We start from the raw sequence: 25,523 nt of genomic DNA on the forward strand, positions 1-25,523 counted from the left end.
CTCCCAGAGGCCTATGAGGCCCAGGAACTGATCACTTCCTTTCCCAAGGAATGCATGGTTGCACCTACCTTTGGTGGGCACCCCAATCCAGTTGAGGTAGCGTGTGAGTTTCTTGGACACGTAGGTTTTGCCCCGGGCTGGTAAGCCAATCATAACAATGAGGGTCGGGGAGTTGGTCATGTAGGATGCCCACGCTAGAGGGAAATGGAACAGAACAAAACTAAATAAAGAGGGGTCAAGTAAGGTTTGTGCATGGGGCTGGGACTTCATGGTCAGGTTTGATCCTCATACACCTCAAAGAGGCCAGTGTCCAGGAGGACTGGAAAGGCAAACTGAGCAGATATCGGGGAAACCCTCCTAAAAGACAAAGGGTCACGTAGACTTCCAGAAAGTACCTAAACTAAGACACGTCTTTCCCACTTGTCCAAAGTCTTCACAGAGGTGCACAAGATGGAAAGAGAAAAAAAAGCGGCCAGGATTAGAAAGACAGTAACCATAGCATCTTCCTTAGCATGAGAATATCTAGTAACACGGCAATGATAAAGCCATGAAGGAAAGTCTTGGGCCTGGAGATTCTACCAGTGCAGCACTGAGCCAGCTCCTATAACAGATCCAACAGAGTTTCTATCCTGAGGATCCCATCTATCCCTTCAGAACCACAGGCAAGAGTTTGCCCACGAAAAAAGAGCCTGGCCTTAACCCGTTTTGGCCTTTGTGCTCAGGCCACGAGTTTAAGCCAGAACTTCTAAACCATTTAGACTGTTGTCAACGCCTACCTGACATAGGTTCTGACTAGACCTCAGGAAGCTTCGTGGTAAAGCTGGCCCACAAGGGCATCACAGCCAGCCTGCCTCAAAGGCCCAAGTGAAAGCAAGACAGTTTAAAAGCAGGAATAGCCATTGGTCTGCCCTTCTTCAGAATACAATTGATTTCAGGAATGCTCATTTACAGAGACAGGTCTCACTGGGCAGCTGGGGGCAAAGTAGATGCCCAGAGGCCAGGTGACTTGCCTAAGGACACGCAATGAGTCATGGGAAGGGCTGGCCCTAGAATCCTGATCTTGTGCTTCCTGGGCAGCTTTTCTCCATAAAAAGAGCCTCTGATTCCGCCATCAGCTTGCTCACAGGCGCTGGCTCCTTCCTGTCCATCCTGCCACAGAGGAGTGGTGGCAGAGTGCCCTGCAAGCTGCCAGCCATGTTCCTGGGGCCAAGACCCAAACTGAGGTCATCTGGGAGGGCTCAGATGGGAAAGGAGGGAGGCCCTGTGTGCAGATGGGGAAGAACCACTTTTGTCTTCGTCTTCCCAGCACTGCTTTTCAGAAGGTGCCCCACAGTAGTTGCCACTCTTCTTCCCTGGGACAAGGTGACCCTGTCAGGCTAAGAAACAATTCAGCAAAACTGGGGTACTTGGATGGGAACGTCATCCTTTCTTTTTTTGAGAGGGGAATGTAAAAAGATCTCAGTGGAGAAGTGGGCAGAAAGGTGTGGGTAGAGAACAGAGCTCGGAAGGAAGAGAGTTTCCTAGGGGTGTTTGGCAAGAAGTACCCAGAAGCCAAACAGGGCCCTGGCGGTGAGGGAGGGGTGGATGCCCAGACTTGGGGTCAGAGGGGTTGGCTTTTAGTCCTTTACCTACTACGCACACGGAAAATTCCCGGGCCTGAGCAGGAGCCCCTCCAAGGTAGGCAACGAGCAACAGAAGTGATTTTCATCTCTGTCCAAACAGGGAGCACAAAGACAAGCAAACGCCATGCTGCAGCCTCCGCTGATGTTCATGCCTGATCTCTGACCCCTAACAGACTGCCTCAGGTTTCAGGAGTGAAATCCTCCTGAGTCTTCACTTTCTCCAGCCCTGCACTGCACTCTTCTCAATCACCATGGCTTGGCTCATTACCTGCACTTCTAGTACTGCTTGGTCCACACCTTCCAGCCCATTAGGCACTTCTCCCAAAGGTCCTGTTATCCTCCCTGAAGCTGAAAATGAACTGATACTTGGGAGACACTCTGAGGCCGACCAGGGAACCAGCTGCTCCATGTTTACCAAACTGGACAGAGAGTTCTAAGAACAAAAGAAAACACGGGCCACCAAGGACTCCCCACGGTGGCCCCCAGCACCACACCTCCCACCTCTGCCCATAACACACCCACGTACATCTGCTGCAACCAGAGCTGCTCAATTTCCGGAGGACAAAACTAAACCACACTTCCTATCTCGAATTGCCACATGGGCAAAACTAGGTACATTCTGTCCTGCCTGTTAAAAAACAAAGCCATCACCACCTTAATTTGAACAGTAGACACTGTATGCTGATTAATTTTGGAGACAATGTAACTTACCCCTTGACAAAGAACGGAAAGCGGTTTCAATCCTGAAATTCTCTTCTACCTTCTTTACACAAGGTTGAACTCACTTTCTCAATCTTAAACTTATTTTCCCTTCATGAACACACTTCGAGGGAATGAAGGTGTGAGAACTTTCCTCCTACGGACAAAAAACCTCAAGCCCAGAAAAGGGAAGAGCTTGGCCCACAGTCCCTCAATAGAAAGTCAAGGTCAGGGCTCTGGCCAGACTCCTGGTTTCATGACTGCCCAATCAGTCCTAGTACCAGCTCTTGTCAGCACCTGACAAAGGGAGCCACGTGGCCAGCATAACTCTGCTCTCTAATCTAAACCTGAAGGGTGGTCTAGAAGGCCAATGGTTCCCGGCTTTCTCATGACCAAGCCATCTTCCACTTTTTGCTCTAAACATCCCCAATATTTTGAAATATGCTGCCCTTTAAAGTGTGCTTCATTAGTAATATCTTCTTTTTATTCATCAGAAGTCATAGAACTGCCAATTATGTCCTGCCGTTTGACTGATAAGCATAACATATCGAAGTTCTGCAGCCAAACGCTAAGAAAGTTTATGTTTTAGTTAACCATCGAAGCTATAGTTTAATGCCCAATTTCTATCACGCGCTTTGAAATATTAAAAACAGCTAACAATGTAGAACTTTTGAGGGATGCTGATCAATGTTTCAAAGGTGTCTGCCTTTCCTCCTGTTATTTCTGTAGGGAAAGCTGCTAGCACAAACAGGTGTATATGCAAGCATGCTCACTACAGCATTGTTTGTGACGGTGGGAAATTAGAAACAATGTAAATGTCCATCAGGGAGAGGCTGGCATAACCACACAAGGCAATACCATGCAGGATGAAGTAAATGTGAACTTATCGACATGAAAAAAATGTCCAGAATATAGTTTAAAAAAAGTGTGTGTGTGGGGGGGGGGGATAGTAGAACAAAATATGTACAGTGTGGACCTATTTCCATTAATAGGATACACCAGAATAAGATTTTGGAAAGAATCAAACATAACAGGGACAGGAGAAATGGTGAGATTTTCTTGCTTTTTACTTTCTTTCTGTATTGTGTGAATTTTTCATGAACATGTATTGCTTTTATAATTAGGAGAAGGTTCATACAGGGACTTGTCTGTTCCAGACCTATTCAAAATATCAAAGAATAAAAGAAACAAAGAAGGAAAAGCATGTAGACCTTCCCTGCTACCCCTAATTCCTGCTTTCACGGAGCCCTGAAACCAGTTATCTGAGCACCTTAAGGGCACCTCAGCCAGCACCAACCCCCCTTCTCCCCCATCCCTGGAGCAGCTGAAATTCCAGTACTGCTCCTTTGGAGGTTCTGGCTCCCTAAAGACATTCTTCAGCTCTCTAGTTCAGGCACTTCCCAAGTCAAAGTCAGCCAACAACAGGTATAATTAACAGCAAGGGGATAACGGGAAAGCTATTAATAAAGCAACTGCTGGGTGTGAACACTAAGCAGCCCAAGAAGCCTGTTCCAAGATACAGGAAAATAACAGAGAGAAGGGAAATAAACTAACACATACTCTCATAGACTGTCACAGTCCCACAGTCCAACCACGAAAGGAGAAGCGGGGGGGGGGGGGGGGCGGGTAAATGAATGACAGTGGCTTCAGGATAACCCAGATACCTCCAGTGGGGGAGAAGAGGGTAGAACTTGGAAAGGAGAGATCAGGAATTAGAGTCTAGAGGAAGGAAAGAGACCTGGGATTACTGCTTCTTTGACTAATCAAAAGCCCTCAAGGCAAAAAAAAAAAAATGCAAAAAAAGTTAGGAAGGCAGGTAGGAGAGTCCCATGGAGAAAAAGCAGAACTAGAAGGACTGACACTGAGCATTGCACAGGGTCAGAGACTCCCACAGTTATCAACTCCCCCTGACCCCCAAACACCACCACCTGTTCTCTGCTCTCGTTGGGCTCAAGTGTCCTAGTAGCACGAGGGCACCTCTATTTAAAGTGTGCATTCCATCTCCCCAAATCTGGGTTACCATACTGTCAAACAAGAGGAGAAAACATTTTTTACTGAAAATATAATTCTTCACAGAGCTCTTTTAAAAAGTGAGCTCCCAGCACAGCATTTAGACTATAATTCAATCTATATATAATGTTTCAGGAACAAACACAACATGCAAATAGAGTCACCGGTGAAAAATAACACAGTTTAGCCACATGCCCAGTACTCTTCTAGAAGCTGTCCTGTATTTACTCATTCAATTCTCACATCACTCTGGGGAGAGATACTATTAGTATCCCCATTTTATCAAAAAGTAAACTGGGGCATGGGGCAGAAAAGCAAGTTGGTTAAAAGCCCACAGTTAGGCAGTAGTAAAACCAAAATTTGAACCCAGGCAGTCTGACTCCAGAGGCTGCACTCAAACGTCATGCTATACTAGTTATCTTCCACAGGGTGTTTGCCCTCAGTACCTGGCTTCCTGCCCTGGCGGAGAAAGAAGACCCTAATCATAGAGGTGCACCAACCCCAGTATCACACCCAAACAACCTGCCTCTGCTGCAGCCCAAACCCCCAAAAGCCTCATCAGTGCTACGTGAAAAGAGATGACCATCATGAATCACGAGACTGACAAGGTCATGACATCAAGGTTGAGACTCTGGGGAAAGCTTGCAACATGAGATGATTCCAGGTCTCATGCTAGTTGGCTGTTTCCACCTGCTGATATATATAACCACTGAAGTGAGAAGAACTGACTGATAGCGTTCCAGAGGAACCTGGTAGCAGGGACAAGAGTTAGCTTTCCTAGAGGTTCCCCAAAACATCTAGGGACAAACTGCTCGGGACCTTTTGGCCTAGGCTCTACAGTCTTGCAGTCTATAAGGATGCTTAGGCATGCAGACGCATGGGGACAGGAAACAACACTTCATCTCTCTGCAAACCCACCTGCTGTCTCTGTCTAAAAGATGGGCATGGAAATGCTCCTGTGAAACCCATCCCCAGAGCAATGAACCTGCAGGGAAAATAGTCTGCAGAGTGTAAAGACTAAACCTGTGAGAAAGTAAGGTGCCCAAGACATGGCGAGAAGTGAAATATCAGGGCCGATTCCCCTTAGGCCTGTAGAAATAAGCTAATGGTTCTTACCTGCAATTTCTGCTGTGAGCAGCACCCTCACAAAACTTAGCCCAAGAGATAAAGGGAAACTGTTAACAGTATCAACCCCAAGGAATTCCTGCACCCTGCTACTCAGCCTTACTCACTGCGTGTACAATAACACTGGCTCTAACTTGCAGCATCAATCAACTGTGCAGATACCCCCAGGGTGGGGGAGATAGAGATTCAGTTAAAGAAAGCAGGAAGAATATGCTGGGCTAGGGCTTCCCTGGTGGCGCAGTGGTTGAGAGTCTGCCTGCCGATGCAGGGGACACGGGTTCGTGCCCCAGTCCGGGAAGATCCCACATGCCGCGGAGCGGCTGGGCCCGTGAGCCATGGCCGCTGAGCCTGCGTGTCCGGAGCCTGTGCTCCGCAACGGGAGAGGCCACAACAGTGAGAGGCCCGCATACCGCAAAAAAAAAAAAAAAAAAAAGAAAATGATGGGCTACACCAGCAGTCTAGCCCCAAGGACAGACAATTCACTGAGTCTACTTGTTTCAGAAAGGAAATTCCCCTGGTAGACTTTGTTTTAAATTACCATGTCGAAGAACTATTTCTCACTCCCACCAAGCAGCAAAGTCTAGAATTACAGCAATATTCTCAAGGTAAAATCCTGGGAGACAGCAGCCCCTCCTCTTTACCAACACTCACAACATTTCTTCTCTGACATTCGTAGATTTGTTTTGGTTTCATAGTTGTTGTTGTTCTGTTCTGAGGAAGGGGCAGAATTCCCAGACATGGCAGCTCTTCAGGGGATGTCTGGAAGGGACAAAGGGGATGTAAGGAAGGGAAGGAAGGAAATATCCCTCAAAATACTCAAAAGAGGATCAGTGCGGTATAAGTGAAAGAACCCTGGGCCAAGGGTCAAGTCCAGCCCTCATTCTCCCACTTAATAGCTACATGCCCTAGGATAAGTCATGAATGTCCCTAGCCCTCTGTTTCCTTATCTGTGAAGAGTCGCACCAGAACCCCGATCTATAATGCTGACTTAGGAGTGTACATTCACATGAATTATCTCCTTCAATCCTTCCAATAATCCCATAATAAAACAGATTTTGCTACCATTATTACTTCTCCCCATTTTACAGATTGAAAAACTGACGTTTATCAAACTAAGTGGCTTATCCAAGTTCCTTCCTGACCTCAGATTCCAATTTAAGAATCTGGGGAGAGTAGTGGCAGCAGCTGGGGGTGGAATGGGTTGCAAATAGATCAAGTTCATTATCATAAAGTAATTGCAGTCCAATGGTAGAATTCAGTTCTGAAAAAAAAATAAGTGGGGAAATCTCAAACATGTTCCCTTAAGTAAAAACTGTAGCTAGACCCGGGGACAGCCCTAGCACGTCACTATTTCTCCTCTCAAGCCCTTGACCGCACCCTCTCCCCATCTATCTCCTAGGAAGCAGTCTATGGAAGAAACACTGGGGAGCAAAGAGGTGGCAAATAACTTCTCTTATTCTGGTGGTAAATAACTTCTCTTATTCTGAAAGATCACTTTCAGAATAAGGGATAAGTCCTGACTCGAACGGGGGTGGGAGAGCCCCGAGTTCACTGCGCAAACCCAGACAAGGGACTCGTGAGGAAGGAAAGTCCTACTGCTTCAAGGATCTTGCACTGTTATTCCACTGACCACACAAATCCTCTAACTCACACGTCAGCTGCGGCTCTGGGTCCCTAAACGTCCGCACTCCGGCAATGCCTGGGGGCCCGCACTTCCCCGAAACAGCTAGGCTTCATCTTCCCGCTCCTCATCAGGGTGCACGCAGCCCCCCTTCTCTCGTCCGCCTAACCCCTTCAAGGTGCTGTACAGCCGTCGCTCACCCTAGGACCCCTCCTAAGATCCCTCCGGGCTGTGGCCCCAGCACCTACCCGGTAACGCGACAGCCAGGAGCCGACACGGTGGCCGGGGTCCGGCACACCAGTCTCCGGAGAATCACGTGCCTTGCCTGGCTCCGCCCACTCTCGCGTTGGCCCTCACCTGGAGAGAATCGTCCACCAATCGAGCGCCCGCAGGCTCCAGGGGGCGGGGCTCAAATCGGAATCGCTGTCGCCAGCTCCGGAAGAAGGTTGGAACTGTGAAGGAGAAAGATCACAAGCTCGCAAGTTTACCAGCACTGTGGAGGTTAGTTACATCGTTGCCTGGCAACTAATAGGGATGGGGGCGGGGTTAATTAAAAGCACGACGTTTTTCATACTCTCGCGAGAGTGAACTAGTAGACGTCTTGGAAGGGTGTGACTTTATGGTGACGGGAAAAATTTTTGCGGAGATTAACGCTCTCCTCCCTGAATCCCAGCGGGACCTCGTTAGAGCCATGAATTGAAAAGTAAGCTATAGAAGAGGCTTTGCTAGAGTAAACTACCAAAGTACTTAAGCTGATTACATCTTAGGGTGTTTGCATATTCCCTTAGGTCAGACACTGTAAACTAAGAAAATCAACTACTCTCATCGCTGAACCAGGGGCTTCCCTGGACCCATGCACATACTCCAGTGGACTTACCACCTTATTTATTCTCCCGCTTACAGCCCACGCTGTAACGTCTGTTATGGCCATCTTGAAGAACAAAAGAGGAAAATTGCTCCAGGAGAAAACTGGCTCATGAAAGTTTTGAAAAGATGCATAGTTTCCATATAACTTATTCAGAGGCAGATTTTTACAGTGGAGGTGAGTTTGCACATTTCAAGTGAACTTTTCACAGTTGCCCCCAGGCCCATTTGATGCTTGATTGTGGTGATAAACCCCCTCTAAGCAGGGTAGGCTTTGCTCCTCTGGATCCAGGATAAAAAAAGAACGAGTACATATTTCTCGGAAGAGAGGTAAATTCAGAGATGTTTTTATTCCTCTTTCACCTGGGGATTAAATTCATCCTTCAAAACAGCTCAAATAGTACCTCCTCTTTGACGCTTTTTACAACTCCATTACGTCACAGTTGCCCTCTCTGTGCCTATACAACTCCGTTTTATCCATTCAGCAAGTATTTACTGAGCACATATTTGCGAGGCACAGTCCTTTGTTCTAGGGATACAGGGTTGAAAAGGGTCACATAATCTAGCATTATCACGTTGCTATGAAAGTCAGTAGTTATGTGTCCTTTACACACCACCCTCTCTCTCGATTACGTGAGTAATTTGCCATTTTGAAGGCAGGAATGGAGTCGCCTTGGTATTTGTATACCTAGGTCCTGAACTGGAATCTGGATGACACATGTTGGTCTTCTTCATTCCTCCTCCTTATACTGCCACCACCTCCTGAATGTAGCAATTGCCCTCAGCCCAGATGCTGACCTCATATTGCGCTTTCTGATGTGGCAAATGGACGTTTTCAAGTTACAGTCTTATGGAGGTGGAAAGGCCAGTCTTCCGGCCCCCTTAACCTCAATGAGTCAATGTTTGCTGCAGCCATGAGTCTAGCCACGAGTATTTGTTTGTCTTTGACTGGTCATTTGAGTCACAGACCATTCTTGGCATTCGTTTGCATTCCGAACTATGATTCTGTTTCTCCCGGTGTAGTTTGGAAGCCCCAATTTAATCATTTGCGACCTAATTGCAAGGATACATTCCACTGTATTCGATTCAGGAACTCCTTCCGCCCCTCTCTTCCCTTAAGCTTATATGCTTCCGACGCGGAGGGTACCTCACTCGCTCTACAGGTAGCAAGACCAGTCGTACGTTAGGAATACGGGTAAATTTTCATCCTTTGCCTCCTGAAGGGGGTGATGGTGAGAGTCAGTTATCACTTTAAGAGTGTGCTAAAACAGAAGCCGCAGAGTATCGCGAGAACTGTAACAACCAGCGACATCTCGCGATGTTTGGACCGGCAAAGGGTGGCTATTTTGGAGTCCACCCGCCGGCTTCTTACCCCGGCGGCGTCTGCCAACCTGCTGCCGGGACCGAAGCTGGCCCCACGGGTGTCTGGTCTGTGGGCGGCCGGACCGACACGATGTGGCGGCTCCGCTGCAAGGCCAAGGATGGCACCCATGTTTTGCAGGGGTTGTCCAGCCGGACCCGGATGCGGGAACTCCAGGGCCAAATTGCCGCCATCACCGGGATCGCCCCCGGCTGTCAGCGAATCCTCGTAGGATACCCGCCCGAGTGCCTGGACCTCAGCAACGGGGATACCATTCTGGAGGATTTGCCCATTCAGTCAGGTAAGGGAATCGAGGCTAGGCCAAGGCTAGTCCTGAGAGGTCGGAGAGAGGCATAAGGGAGAACAAACAGGGCGAGGTGGTGTGGGTCAGCTGGGGGCTTGGAGGAACAGGATAGGAAAGATAAAAGAACAGAGAACTCTGACGGAGGCCAGGGCAAGTGTCTAGCAGGGAGGGCCCAGCCTCTGTGAGAAGCCCAAAGCCTTGGACTAACCTTTCCTCAATCTGCTTTCTGGTCTCTCTTGAAAACGTCTCATTCATTTTGTTTCCCTCTGCGTCCGCAACAATATTTTAAAAATGGGACCTATTTTCTCTGTCCTGATGGCCCTTTTCCCCTATATCACTGAAATAAGACAGCCGGTCTGAAGGATGTAGGATACTTTTTTGCTTTCCTGGTTCATTTTTGCAATCACCTTCATACATACTTACTTTGACAGTTGTATTCATTTTAGAGTTTGCTCTGACACACCCAGTAAAGGCCCTTTCAAGTTCTAGACAACAGCAGTTATTTCTGTGCAGTATTAAAACTTGAACGGCAATAATGGTAATTAAAAGCTTTCCGTTGTTGTATCAAGGATCCTGTAAACACTGAACTGGGTAGGTATGCAAGTTTCGTAAGGAGAGGACCCCCTAGTGGCCGAGTCTGTGACAAACACCTTTTGGAAGTGTTTTTAAACTGCAGAGAGCAAGCTTAAGAAAATTTTGTTCTTGAAATGTATCTTTTTAAGCAAGTATGAAGGTGTATAATTCAGGCCCCTTTACTAAATGAGGTGCAGCCTAAAATGTTTTGCTCTTTGTTCCATTTGCGTCTTTATGAAGATACAGTGAACAGAAAGTGTTACTGGTCACTTGTCTGCAAAGCTGTATTCTCCCTAGTAACCCCAGCTTATACTTTAACTCCTTCTGTTTGTAATTTACAGACTTGGTTAGTAAACACCCAATTTCATCTATACTTTCTCTTCAGTTCTGGATTTGTTTTATTTTTGACAGGCGACATGCTGATTGTTGAAGAAGACCAAACCAGGCCCAAAATGTCACCTGCATTTACAAAACATGGTGCTCCTAGTTACATCAGGGAAACTTTGCCTGTGCTTACCAGAGCGGTGGTCCCAGCAGACAACTCTTGCCTCTTTACCAGTGTGTACTATGTTGTTGAAGGAGGAGTCTTGAATCCAGCTTGTGCCCCTGAGATGAGACATCTCATAGCACAAATTGTAGCAAGCAATCCAGACTTCTATAGCAAGGCAATACTGGGAAAAACAAATCAAGAGTACTGTGACTGGATCAAAAGGGAGGATACTTGGGGTGGAGCTATTGAGATATCCGTTTTGTCTAAGTTTTATCAATGCGAAATATGTGTGGTGGATACACAGACAGTACGAATTGATCGTTTTGGGGAAGATGCAGGATATACCAAAAGGGTCCTGCTTATTTATGATGGCATCCACTATGATCCGCTTCAGCGTGTCTTCCCCAACCCAGACACCCCTCCTCTGACCATTTTCTCCTCTAATGATGATATTGTTCTTGTGCAAGCACTGGAATTAGCAGATGAAGCTAGAAGCAAGAGACAATTTACTGATGTAAACCGCTTCACCCTGAGATGCATGGTATGTCAGAAGGGATTAACTGGACACGCAGAAGCAAGGGACCATGCCAAGGAGACAGGCCATACCAACTTCGGAGAAGTGTGAGCCATGCATAATGAGGATTGATGCCTACTACCTCACAGATCCAGAAGGTTCTGGGTTTTCCAATAAGCTATTCGTAACCCTAAAGAACAAAAGGACACAATGCTTGAACCATCCTTTTAACCTAAAGCCACTAAGACACTGAATTCCTTGTTAAGATTAATATTAGTGTGCAAGTTTACAGATGTGTGTCTACAGTGGTGATACATGCCCTCTCTCTGCTGGGGTGACAGAATATAGGTGGTCCTTGCTGCCTACTGACACTAACCTGAAGATTGACTTTTAGTATTATAAACTAGCACCCAGCAGCATTAACTTGTAGAAGAAAACAACTTCATATTTTGGGTAATGCGAAAGGCCTCAGGTGAGGCCACCGGACATAAACCACAATGTCTCCGGTAATTGAGTCCTTTTAAGAACTGAGTTAATAGTTTCTAAATTATGAATTGATTCCTCAAGTGAAGATACTCAGAATTGTCAAAACTGATTTATATTGCAACTTGGTAGACTTTATAAATGTGTACTTCACCAGTTAAAAGTACATAAGAAGCAATTTTTACAGGGTTGAGTCTACTCCTTGAGAATGTTACCTAACAACGAGAACTGATAGTGCCCAGTTAAGGATTTCTAGTGTTATAAAAGTAGAATGTATTAGAGAGGAGGTGCCTGAGCAGATTACTGAAGCTTTAAAAGACCGTTGGCCTCATGTTTTGTTTTGTGGGTTTTTTTTGTGATACGAGGGCCTCTCACTGCTGTGGCTTCTCCCGTTGCGGAGCACAGGCTCCGGACGCGCAGGCTCAGCAGCCATGGCTCACGGGCCCAGCCGCTCTGCGGCATGTGGGATCTTCCCGGACCGGGGCTCGAACCCGTGTCCCTTGCATCGGCAGGCGGACTCTCAACCACTGCGCCACCAGGGAAGCCCGGCCTCGTGTTTTAATGCAACTCATTTATTCATCTTTGTCGCATTGGATAAAACTTTAAAATTAAGCAGGATATTTTTTTTAATTGTAGTTCCTTGAAATTTGAATGCTCTATTTTTGCCTTTCTACCTAAGATTTGCCTGGAGGGATTTGATTTCCTCAGCCTTTGGTTAAGAGCACTTCCTCCAACTCCTAAAAAAACTTTTCATCTAAAATTATAACGTGCTTTGGTTTGGTTTTTGTGAGATCTTTGGCTACCTAAACAGAATTTGTTTTCATGCTAGCCTTATCCCACCACTAATGCTCTTTTAAATGATTTCATGTGTCTGAAAATTAGCACTTTTATCCACCGTCTTTTACCTTGACTTTTGCATAGTTTTAAAGTAATCGGGATAATAATATTGAATGAATTTGTTTCACTTACAAAATATGACAGTTTTTAAATCTTTGCCTTATTCAGCCTTCTCAGAATTCTGCTTCTTACTGATATTAGATGTGTAGCCATTTGCTTGGTGGGCTAATCCACAAGGCACACCCTCTAAAACTTAGCTTCACTATGAGATCTTCCAGATAAAAGTTTTCTACCTCTTTTCTTAATTCTTCTGACGATCAGGGATGCTAAATTATAATTTGTTATGCATTATCTTACATAATGTGAAGAGGCCTGATGTTGTAAAGTTTTATTATCTTGGTCTCATTTTTGATTAAGTATCTCACTTAGAAAACCAATGGTATGGGAATTCCCTGGCGGTCCAGTGTTTACGACTCCGTGCTTTCATTGCCAAGGGCGCGAGTTCAATCCTTGGTTGGGGAACTAAGGTCCCACAAGCCGCGTGGCGTGGCCAAAAAAAAAAACCCAATGGTATACTTTAAAGCACATGTATATTTTAGCATATCTTCTTGGCAAATGTTTCAAAATTGAGATTTACTTTTAGCACTTTCACTTGGTAGAGATAGCCATATAAAATTAAGGAATATGTAAACAATTTAGGAGAAATGTACCTTTAAGGAACAATTCACGAAATATGCTTGAAATCATTAGATGACATTTCTTGAGTACCTTTTGTGTGAATAGGTCTTTTAGGCATTATAAGTTATTGTGGTCACTATAGCTCAAAAGTGTTTAATTTTCTATTTAACTAAGCCTTAAAAATAGCACTTGTGAGTTTGTGAAGCTTAATGTTTGGCGATCATAATGTGTACAAGTGAATATGATTGAATATCTCTTTGTACCTGTCATCAGGTCTAAAAGGATTTTGTATCTTATTTCCCCCAGAAAATATTAAATTTAAAGCTGTAGGTTAAGAGTATACCACTGGGTAGCACCCATCAAATTGAGCTTTATGCATCATTATTCATAAACCTTGCCTTCCTTTCTTAAGTGTTTCAGGGGCCAAACTTGATACTTGCTTACTGGAATTTTAGAGAAGTCTATTCATGCAACAGATATTTATTGAGTAATTTATAATGTCAGGTATATATTGATGCTTCCCAGCATAAATTTCTGTTGCTTTAAAATTGAGTATCCTTTATCTATCAATACATTTGATTTTTTTTTAATTTTGTATTGAAGTATAGTTAATTTACAATGTTGTGTTAGTTTCAGGGGTACAGCAAAGTGAGATATATATATATATATATATATATAATTTTTCAGTCAATACATTTGATTTTAATTTAACAAATTTCCAATTTAACAAATGGAAAGAAATAGAACCTGATATTTTATAAAATTAAACCTGTTATTTTAAGTGGCTTTGTTTGCATATTTAAGCTTATGCTTTTATAACAAGTCAAATATTTATTCAGGGGCTCTTAGTTTATTCTGTTTTACCTGTTAATTAGGTTGTGCATTCTTCAGCTGGACACTGATAGATCGCTCTCAATAATGACTTTTTAAATTAATCAGCTGCTGAAATTCAGCACTAGGACTTTTAAGTAATGTTCTGATCATGGGGAATTCAAGATGAAGCACTATTTGCAGATCATTTAATTATTAAGGATTTAAAAACCTAAACTTGTGCTAATTCTGAACTCAAGCTTGTAAGCCTCACAGAACTTAGATGTTTTTAATTGTACTTCTTATACTCTTGAAATTAGTTTATTAATGTCTGTAAATTCTAATCTTGAGAATTTTGAAATCTTGCAACAGGATTAAAAGAAACTTTTTCTTAAATTTGCTGTTGAGTAGAGTGAAACCCCTCTTCCTATTCATTCAGTTTTTGACTGCCATACAAGATTTTTTTTTTTTAATTAAAACGAGGATAGTTTACATTGGTAGCAGAATGAATGAAGATTGTGCTTTCCCATCCCCCACTCCTCCTTTCCCTTATTCTTCTTTTTCTTACTCTTCTTTGGATTTAAAGATTAGATGTAGGGCAATGAATGTACTTCTAGATAGAGAGAGTGATTTCAGAAGTTAATATCTCTGGGAATTTTGTGATGTGATAGCCATGTGAAGACATCAGTATGGTACATCTTCTGTTAGTGGTTCATGGTTGATTTCTTAATTGTTTCCCATGAATGGATAATGGGCACAGTCAAGTGATACCCTTGAAAGGTTTGGGGGCTGGTCATCTTGAGGCTGTTGGCAAAAACTAATATAGTCATACCACTTGATTATTCCATGAAGTTCAAGTCCCAGCAAAATCATAATCAGGAATGAATTAACATATTATTTAGCTGTACATGCCCATAAATGCGCCTAACTTGCTTGTCTAGCTTATTCTTTCTATCTTGTGTAGGCATTAAAACATGAATGTTGCAAGTTGCCCTAACTGAACATAGTTTTCTATGTCTTTTTTGAAAAAATTGAATAGGGAGTTTAGAAGATTAGCAGCAGAGGGATTTTTTTTTTCTTTATGTGTCAGGTGGCCTTCCTAAACTTCCATATATTAAGATTTTTATGTTCTTTCATGTATTGAGAACACACATTTGTTATTATTTGCAGCACTTTAAAAATATGAAATAAAAGTTTACATGTTAGCCCTTTCCGGGGACCTTGTCAAAGACATTAAAATATAATTCTGGAACTGCCAACTATCAGTTCTTCTTAATCAGCAGTTACCATCAGTGAATAGTGTATCCAATGGTACAACATTCTGGTGTTTTGGTAACAGCAGAACTCCATTTCAGTAACTATTAGCAGCATGCTCTGTGCCCTAGCATTCAAAGTGTTACTTTTTTCTATAATGTGATTGTTCTTTATTCATTGTACAATGCAGTATTCATATTTGTCCTTGTAGCACAAAGATGACTACTACAACTTTGAAAAGATTAGATTCTTAAAACCCTTCATTTGTTTCTAAGCAAAACGATTTTGAGCTGATTTTTGAGTCAAAGGCCTTAAAAGCATCATGTGTAAGCAACATCATTAAGTCTAAAGTGAAACACTTGATTTGAATAAGCTAGTTTATTAACTAAAGATGTTTTCTTACTAAGAGTTATGGTATTTCAGCACATTTCATCCAACTTAAAAGATTATAAAACTTCCCTAATTGTGGGAAAGGGTTTGTTTGTTTTTTTTTCCTTCTCCAGAAATTAGTTGGCATTTTGTTTACAGTGCTTTGAGTATTTGACTTAGAAGAAATTATTATTATTGCTTTAGGTCTTGGTTGATAGAATTTAGAGGAGATTGGTAACCCTGCCGTGCTGTTTCAGAGTAAAGGGAGAAAGGGGCAAGAAGATAAAGTGCCACATAAACAGAAGAGATCCTCAAATGAATGCATTCCTAGTCTTGAATTATGCTTTTCAGAAAATTTTTCAAGCAATGCCTTTGCATCACCTTAACCCTCCTCCCCCATTTCTTGGCATAGAATGTAGCAAGGCCGTAATGGAAAGGCTTGTCAGTACAGTATAAAACCATGACTACAAGGATTTTGCTATAATGCTTTTTTTTTTTTTTTTTCTTTGCGGTACGCAGGCCTCTCACTGTTGTGGCCTCTCCCATTGCGGAGCACAGGCTCCAGACGTGCAGGCTCAGCGGCCATGGCTCACGGGCCCAGCTGCTCCATGGCATGTGGGATCTTCCCAGACCGGGGCACGAACCCGTGTCCCCTGCATCAGCAGGCGGACTCTCATCCACTGCGTCAGCAGGGAAGCCCTATAATGCTTTTTTATACTTGCTTTTAAAAATACAAATCTATGTCTAAGAGTTTAGGGATAGTGAAGATATGATTTAGTTATGTTGTAGGCAAACAGGTTAACCTAAGAAAGGTTTACAATTCCTACTAAGATTACATGAGCGTGACTCTATACTGGTATAGGATATGTAGTTAGTTGTAGCCTGTAAGTTACTTAAAAGGACCAGGGCACCTAATTCTTGTCAGTTTTCCAGTTCACCTTGGTGCCATTCATCACATAAGCTGTTTACAGGAAATATAATTTCCTTAGCAAAGAGTAACTTTTTTTCCTTTAAAAAAGTATTAAGTTTAAAATACAGAATAAGTACATATAGTCTGTCAAAAGGAATAGAGAATGACAATGGTCCTGTATTTCCTGTATTAATGCAGTAGAGGTTGAAATTCCTGAAGCAAGAAGAAACCCATAAAACTGTCAAATTTAGAGCTTTAAAATATGACTTGAAAAGTATAGGGAAGGACAAACAACAAAGTTCTGTTTCACTTGGCATAAGAAAATATTTTTTCTTAATGAAGATGGACAGTGCTTTCTTGTTTTAAAAATATTTTGTCTATTTGCCAGCATCTTTTCAAAGTTAACGCACTGCTGCTACTTGGGAGATGTCTACTTTCATTTTGTACAACTCTTATGTGATTTTGCCATTGTCATTAAGATGCATTGATTTTATGAGGTGTATAATTTTAAATACATAAATATTGTATGAATTGACGTGTTTTGAAGGAATAAATGAAGTGAAAATATTGTTGTCTGAGCATATTTTGGGGAGGGCAGAGGGCCAGTGAACAGCTGCTACAGTCAAGTTACATATTTATCATCACTGCTTTGACTTATGTACGAATCTCTGCCAAATCTCACTCTATAGGTGGAGTCTTAACCACTTGGATAAGAGAAAGTAAAATGTTTTTTCTTTTTAACACCAGAGGGCATTTGAAATTTCCCGTCTTTGACTCCAAACTTTCTGGTATGCAATCAGCTCCTGAAAGTTGTAATTCAATGTCTGTTGCTGACAAAGTGTCAAAGTGGAAAGGCTGAATGTTCCCTTTCATTTATAATAGACTGAGGTCTGTGTGAACTTAGATCTATCTGTTTGGAAACTGCAACATCTCTCTGGGAGAATTTATTTCATCTTTGATAATATCAACATTTAAACATTTATTTGAAACAGCACTGGAGTTAGAATTGGCCAGAGTTTCGGCTCTCTAACTAAACTGAACTACTTACCCTTTCCTTCTCAATGAAAGCATAAAAATTATGGGAGTGGAACCATAATGCAATCTGATCAATTTGTGCATCAGGACAAAATGTATCTTTGGGGGTCAACATAAATCCAACCTTAGAATAAGTCAAGCCAAACATCATATTAAAAGGTTTGTAAGGAGTCTCCTGGGATATGTGGTGGTAGTTTGTTGAACAATTAACTACCCATAAGGCAATGCTTCTCAAAATGTGTGCATCACATTGCCTGGGAACTTTTTAGAAATGTAAATTCTCAGAAGTCAGAAATAAATGAGACCAACAATCTGTTTATCAAGCCCTCCAGATAATTTTGATGATAATAAAAATTTGAGAACCACAACTATGACCACGGTTATATAAACGAATCAGTGTCAACTTCCAGAAACCTCTGATGGCTTATGTCAGTCCTATATACTTGGCCTCATGCAGTCCGTCTTCATCCACTATTTAAAGACAGTTATTAAAGTTATAGATAACAATAGATGACAATTCAAAAATCTCAACAGGCTGAAAAATCCTAAGATTGAATACTCATAAATGTGAAGTCCTGCCCTTAAGTGCTAACACAACACATTATGTGAGTCCAGGATGAGTAAAACCTGGCTTTATAGTTGAATTGAGGAAGAAATAGCAATAGAACTTAACTATTCTGATCCCAACAGGGTGATATGACTTTGGTTGCAAAAATAGTTGCATTTTAATAGTTAAAAGATCTAGAAAAAAGGAAGCAATAGTATTAATGTATCCTACTTTAATCACATTGCATTGGTTTGGATGAGGGTTTTACTTGTAAAACATGATGAAAATCTAAGGTTTGACAGCTGTAATCGGATGTCTGAAGGAACTGTAGACAATTACCTGTAAAAGAGAAAAGGGGTCTCAGATTGATGTGACAGCTAACTTCAAATCTGGGAAAGTGTTGTGTGAACGATGAAGTACATTTATTCTCCGAGGCTCTGAAGGAAAGAACTCAGACCAGTAAGGGGTGAATATTACAAAGTAAAATTTACCTCAAAAACCTAACACAAATAGAAAGGGATGCTTTGATATTAAGGTCAAATATTGTGATGTAACCTCCTGCATAGTGAAAAATAGAGCTACAAGTCATTAGGCCCCTGACATCTTGAAAATTTTGTTTCAAATGCTAGTTATGAAATGAATAATTTGAAAAAGAACTTCTTCGCTAGGAAAAAAAAAAAGCATGTGGTTTTCTTTCTTTTTTTTTTTTTTTTTTCTCTCTTTTTCTGCTCTTACCATCCAGTTAGTGTTTGGAAAGGAATGGCTTACACTCTTATTTAGTAATAAGGTGGAGTCTACAAGGTAGGGCTTCAATAATTGGGAGTAGTATATACTATGTTTATTATATCTCTAAATCTAAAATGAGAGGTTTAAGAATAGAAAAGCATCTCAAATACATTTATGTTTTAAATTTTTGTTCTGACTTGGATTGTCTTTATCTCTATTGTGTTTATAGATTTTGAGGGTATTTATCAGATGACATCAAGTGCCAGGGTATCATGAACATATTTTCCTACACTCACTAAAACTTTTATGACTTCCATATGTGTGAGTTTAGTAAAAAATCAAGAATTCATGAGAAACCAGCTTTGAGAATAGTCTTTTGTCTTTACTTTGGTAACTGCCTTCCTCATAACTGCTCCTCTGCCATTCTATCTTTCTAAAATTCCTTCTGTATAACAAGAAGTGTTTTCTGATCTTACTATGATGGCGTTTCTCTGTATTCAATTGAAGGGCTTCATTAATTAATCTTGTTAATAATTAGAGTAGGTGTCACAGTGACTTGACCAGGTCTAAAACCCTAATGATGGCCCTCTTGAATAATTGCAGTAGGCTGAAAGCTGTTAATTTGGAATTGAAGCTTACTCAGGAGTCAAGTTCAAAATCAATGCTGAGGTTAAATACAAAATATAGACAAAATTATTCCTGATAGCCTCTTAACTGGCTCACAAAGTAGAGTATATAGACATAACCGTAACCTAGTAAGTCCAACAGAGCTAGTCCCCATCCCAGTGCTGGGAGAGTTTATGCTCACTCTCGGGTACAGCTCTTTGAGGTCCCAACCTGCAGTGAGTGTGGTTCACTAGGTCCCAACCATTAGTGGATCTGGACTCCAATCTCGGATCCCTTGCTTCTGTGGAGCTATCAGAAGCATCCCTCAGCATCTCAGCCACCCATTCTGGAATAGAGGAATGTCTCCAGAATAAAAGTGGTCCCAAATGTTGGTTGCATCACACCTGACTTCTATCCTCATCCTGATACAGGCCTTGGCAATCCTTCAAATTCTTCACTGTATTTTTGGCTTTCCACTGCTTCAGCAAGAAGGGTTTGTCTGAATGCCTAGCCCAACATTACTGGAAATGGAGATCCACAGCAACACCTTTTTTATGATATTCAAAAAAAACTGCCATAAAATGTGTTTTAAAAAAAGATATAATGTTGGAAATGGAAATATCATGTATGAAGCAAATGATTTAATAATTTTAGGGCTTCCCCGGTGGTGCAGTGGTTAGGAATCCGCCTGCCAATGCAGGGGACACGGGTTCAAGTCCTGGTCTGGGAAGATCCCACATGCCGCAGAGCAGCTGAGCCCATGCACCACAGCTACTGAGCCTGCGCTCTAGATCCCGCGAGCCACAATTACTGAGCCTGCGCACCACAGCTACTGAAGCCCACATGCCTAGAGCCCGTGTTCTGCAGTAAGAGAAGCCCGCACACTACAACGAGGAGTGCCCCCCACTCGCCGCAACTAGAGAAAGCCCGCATGCAGCAACAAAGACCTAACGCAACCAAAAATAAATAAAAATAAAATAAATTTATTTTAAATAATTTTACCATCAACAATGGAGGGGGAGATAGTGAGAATTTGTCAGTATTTATTTTAAAGGAAGAAGTACTTTATCAAGTAACAATGAATATGTCTAACACAGTTCACTTCAATCCTGTTGGATATTTATGTTGAATTAAATAGAAAAAGAAAATGTGTCCTTTATCATAGAGTAAGAATCCTTTTTAGAGTTTATTACATGGGATATTTCACAAAATTATCCATCCTATTGTGGACATAACTTTACAACTATAGAATTCCAAACTTCCTTCTACTATGACTTAAATACTTCGTATTAGGATTGATAAATCTTTCTCTTATGAATTTTATTAGACTGAATTACTTCTCCCAGAGCTTGAATATTATGGAATAAACTAATCAAATCAAGTTTTTTAAACCTACAAAACTAAGGAACAGACTTTGAATTATGTTCACCTTCTGCCAAAGTGACTCTTCCCATTAGACCCTTCCTTTAACATCCAGCCGTATTGTTTTTACTCTTACTCTATAACAGTGAAGACTGAGAAAATGATCTTGAATTTGGCTAGAAACAGCTAAAGTCAATATATCTCAGATAAATTGTTAAGCAGTTTTCTTTAATTTTACTTCTTGTACCATATGGTATCAACTACCTCAGGATTACAGGGATAGTCATTCACTCAATAAGCATTTTTGAATGTTCATGTTGTTCTAGGAACTGCGCTAGGTGCTGGGTATACATAGGGTAGGGGAGGGGAAACACAATGCTATAAAGAAATAGAAATACAGGTGCTATGACGAGAATAGTGGGGTGGGAGAACCTAAAGTGATTAATCTGGGAAAACCTTTTTGAGAAAGTGACATTTGAGCTAAAACCTGAAGCATGAATAGGAGTTAGCTGATGAGTAAGAAGAGCATTCTAAGTAGGGGCTATAACACTTGCAAACGCTATGTTGCAGGAGGAAATGAAATATTTTCCAGGCCAGTCTGGCCATAGGGTGGTAAGCAGGGAAAGAGGAACATGAGATGAAGTTTTAGAAGCAAGTATTCAGATTCGCAGCATCTATAAGCTATATTAAGCACTTATCCTTATTCATATTTACCACATGTTATTTGCTTATGTTATGTGTGTCCCCAAATAGTTTGTCCATGAGGGCAGGGACCAGTTATTTCTTATTACCATTCTATTCTGAACACCTAATAAGGTACTAGATATATAGTAGACATTCAGTATTTATTTAAATAAATGAAAATATAAACAAATGATGTTAACGTGTAATTTAGGAATATCCTAAGAGCACTGGGAGGACAAAGCACTTTAAAGAAGGCATCAAATTTATGTTTCTCCAAGTTATTTTAGCTGCTCTGTAGGGAATGGATTAAGGGGGCAAGAGTGGAAGTGGAGGACCAGTTAGGAGGAAGCTACTGCAGTAATACGTGTATGTGATGATGATGGTGATAATAATTATAATAGCATTTGTTGAGTGCTTACAATGTACAGAGCATTGTCATGTATTATCTCATGTAATCTTCACAATAACTCTATGAGATAGGTATTATTATTCTGTATTTTGTAGGTATGGTTACTGAGGATTAGAGAAGTTTGATAACTTCTTCAAGGATCAAAAGCCAATAAATGGATAATAGCTTGGACTAGGTAATGTCAATAGAAGAGGATCATTTTAAGATTTATTTTGGAAATAGGATCTCCAGGACTTGGTGACATGAGGAGTAATAGGGATGCATCTAGAATGTCTCTCAGGATTTTTACTCAAGCATCTGGTGGATGAAAGTGACATTTATTGACCCATGGAAGATAGAGGGGAGGAATATTTGGAGGGAAGAGAGAAAATAAGACTTTGGACATGTTAGGTTTATGATGTTTGTGAGTCATCTGAAAGGAGATGTCATAAAGGCAACTACAGGCCTGAAGTTAAAAAAATATGTCCAAAGATTAAGATCTAAGTTTTCAATTTCTTGACCTATAAATAGTTACAAGATATAAGAATGGAAGAGATCAACTAGAGAGAGTGTGTAAAGAGAGGAAGGCTCATCACCAAACCACAGAGAAACTGCCAACATTTAGAAGTCTGTTAAAGAAGGAGAGCCACCAAGGATAACTGAGAGTTCAGAAGAGATCAGAGGTGTGTAAGAATTTCTTGTCATGATATCCAAGAGAATATGGTTATTTAAGAAACAGAACTGTTTGTTGGATGTTATACAAAGGTCAAATTAGAGGAAGCTTAGAGGAGTCTGTAGAATTAGGCAACCTAGAGCTCACTGATGAACTTACCAAGAGCTATTTCAGGGAAATAGTAGAGAAAGAAGCTAGATGGATGTGGGTTGGAGTAAATAGGATGTCTGGTTAAAGATAGCAGGTTGAACATATTCATTGGTCGTCTACTCTCCCCAAACTGCATTAAATAATAATTATGGGATTTTAAAAGGCAGAAACTCTCAAGGACAAAGAGATGATAAATAATACCAACAAAATTTTGGAAGATAGCCAGGAGTTGGATGAGTGATAACGGACCTAGCAGATTTGAAAAAGCTGAATCCTAAAGCAGCAACCCTATTTTTCCATGGAGCTCCCCTCAAATTCAGGAATTGGTGGTGTTAATACCTCTGGAAACAGGGGTGGAAAAAAATCATGAAAATGGAGAATCTGGTTAAGAAATATACCTTTCAGATCTCCTCTCTCACTCCGAGCAACTAAGTGCTTGCTGCATCGCCTCTAGTTGAGGACAAAACAGAGGGTCTCTGTACTAAAATAAAGAGGATGACGCGGTGTTTTTATATGCTGAATGTTGAGACAAAAAACCTTCTGCCACTAAGCTCCAAGAATGCTAGCTGCCAGAATTATGCCCTTCAGGCAGGATTTTGGAAAACTCTTCTCTGAGGAACAACACCAACAAAAAAAACTAATGATATTGACATGAAATATTTTCCAACCAGCTGACCCTACATGATCACTCTACAGTAAATTCCACAGTAAACCAGCCCCATCCACACCACAAAACTTAATTTTTGCCAAATTCTTAAATTTGAGTGGATAGTCAAGAATCATCAGACATCTGAAGATACTCTTTAATAAGAAACACAAAAGTGAAAACAAACTTAGGAAAAAAAATAACATGGAATAAACAGAGACTATGGTGACAGAAAAATACTAACATTGTATTTACACATATATTCTTAAAGTAGTAAGAGAAGATTTTGCATCAATGAAACTACAGAAAAATATGATAAAAATTCAAAAACAAACAGTAATTCTTTGAAATTAAAAATACAATAGCAGAAAGAAAGTGCAACAGAAAGCTGTAGGTAAATTTTAAGAAAGCTCCCAGTAACAGAGAGATAGAGGTCCAGTCCAGGAGGTCCAACATCCAAATAGTGGAAGTTCCAAAAAGAAAGAACAGAGAAAATGGAGGGAAGGAATCCAACAACTAATAGTTCAAGAAAATGTCCCAGAACTGCAGGTCATGAGATTCTAGATTGAAAGGATTTACCAAGTACCCAACATAGTACATAGATCCACTCCAAAACACAGCGTCATGAAAATTTGAGAATACTGGAAACAAAGAGAAAGCCCTAAATTTAGAATCATAAATCCTTTTGGCTTTTCAACAGCAACACTGAAACCTAGCAGACATTAACCTAAAATTCTATACCCAGCCAAATTAGCAATCAAACATGTGGATGAAATAAAAGATATTTTCAGACATATAAGATCCTATGTGCTCTTTCTCAGGAAGCTACTGGAGAATGTGTTTTGCTAAAATAAGAGCTAACTCAAGAAAGAGGAAGAAGATATGAGATCTAGGTAATACAACAAAAGAAAGAGGTGAAAAGATTTTTCCCAGTAGGATGATAAAGGCAGATATCAAAATGACAGACATGCAACAGGCTGGAGAAAAACCTATCCAAATGGAAGTGGATCAGAATGCCCTGGAAAATATTTCTTCAGGATGAAATTAATAGAATACTATTAAATCTGAATGTATTGAGAGAAGATTTACATAATGGGTGGGGGTGGACAGACAAAAAAGATATATAGAAAAGGAAGAGCAAACATAGTATATCTCAAAGCATTAACTCTCAATAGCATTTATTTAATGCAAAAGCAGGGAAGCAAATCAGGCAGTTTGGCTCCAGATATACTATACTATAGTATTGTACATTTGAGTGCTGACAGGAATTATTATAGAAGAAAGGTCGAAATGATGATGTATAAGAGAAGATCACAGGGATGGAGTTCATAAGATGAGATCCAGAGTACATGTACATCATCTGCTTTTATAGGAAGAATATTTCCTTTGTTGTACCAAAAGAAGAATAGCATGGGTGCAAAGGAAGGTAGGTTTGTAAATTTGGTGATGGAAATATGGAGTTCCTGCCTATTGGCTGCTGTTTTCTTACCAATTTTTTCTAATTTTGTGGCAAACTCATTTTCTGAAAATAAAGGAAGCAAAAGAGGAGTGGAAAATTTGAGGAAAGAGAGGTCTTGGAAAATGGGAAATCCAGCTTCCTAGAGAAATGTGGTAATTGCCTGGGAGTATACAGTACCCATTTGAGGTTGTTGTTCTTGAGTTTATAATAGTGCCAATCTTCTTTACTTTGAATTTTTTTTTACTGAAGTGTAATTTACAATATTATATTAGTTTCAGGTGTACAGCATAGAATTCAGTATATTTATAGATTATACTCCATTAAAAGTTATTATAAAATAATGGCTATAATTCCCTGTGTTGTACAATATATCCTTGTTCCTTATATGTTTTATACATAGTAGTTTGTATCTCTTAATCCCATACCTCTGTCTTGCCCCTCCCCTCCCCTTTCCATATATATATATATATATATATATATATATATATATATATATATATATATATACACACATACCACTTTTTCTTTATCCATTTGTCTGTTGATGGACACTAGGGTTGCTTCCATATCTTGGCTATTGTAAATGACTATGAATACATGAACATTGGGGTACATGTATCTTTTCAAATTAGTGTTTTATTTTTTCCAGATATATACCCAGGAAAGGAATTGCTGGATCATATAGGAGTGCTATTTTTAGTTTTTTGAGGAACCTCTATACTGT

The 25,523-nt window shown here is 40.9% G+C and overlaps 2 protein-coding genes across 14 annotated transcripts in view; one reads left to right on the forward strand and one right to left on the reverse strand.

Annotated features, from left to right (window-relative positions):
• The window catches only part of PFKFB2 (6-phosphofructo-2-kinase/fructose-2,6-biphosphatase 2), a 25,829-nt gene extending 17,794 nt beyond the window's left edge, over positions 1 to 8,035 (reverse strand). For 2 of the 12 annotated variants that reach the window (XM_059995674.1, XM_059995611.1), the window contains exons 1-4: positions 7,955 to 8,000; positions 7,326 to 7,529; positions 6,108 to 6,215; positions 69 to 194 (exon numbers count right to left, since the gene is read on the reverse strand). In XM_059995674.1, coding sequence (XP_059851657.1) covers positions 69 to 194; positions 6,108 to 6,195 — 214 coding nt within the window. In that variant the 5' untranslated portion in view covers positions 6,196 to 6,215; positions 7,326 to 7,529; positions 7,955 to 8,000. Of the gene's footprint in view, positions 1 to 68; positions 195 to 1,628; positions 2,090 to 5,994; positions 6,216 to 7,107; positions 7,209 to 7,277; positions 7,303 to 7,325; positions 7,530 to 7,954 lie in introns of those variants that run through there. The other 10 variants (XM_059995624.1, XM_059995639.1, XM_059995655.1 and 7 more) reach the window with 8 other exon arrangements.
• On the forward strand, positions 8,010 to 17,084 carry YOD1 (YOD1 deubiquitinase). 2 transcript variants are annotated; one of them, XM_059995693.1, is made up of 3 exons: positions 8,010 to 8,119; positions 9,443 to 9,602; positions 10,590 to 17,084. In XM_059995693.1, the coding sequence occupies exons 2-3, from the start codon at positions 9,464 to 9,466 to the stop codon at positions 11,291 to 11,293; spliced, it is 843 nt and encodes a 280-aa protein (XP_059851676.1). In that variant the 5' UTR covers positions 8,010 to 8,119; positions 9,443 to 9,463; the 3' UTR covers positions 11,294 to 17,084. The 2 variants fall into 2 exon arrangements, with proteins under 2 accessions (XP_059851676.1, XP_059851675.1); XM_059995692.1 differs by lacking the exon at positions 8,010 to 8,119 and having other exon boundaries at positions 9,260 to 9,602.
• The last annotated feature ends 8,439 nt before the right edge of the window (positions 17,085 to 25,523 follow it).

Source organism: Delphinus delphis, chromosome 1, assembly GCF_949987515.2.
Source record: "Delphinus delphis chromosome 1, mDelDel1.2, whole genome shotgun sequence".
Classification (NCBI taxonomy): domain Eukaryota; kingdom Metazoa; phylum Chordata; class Mammalia; order Artiodactyla; family Delphinidae; genus Delphinus; species Delphinus delphis.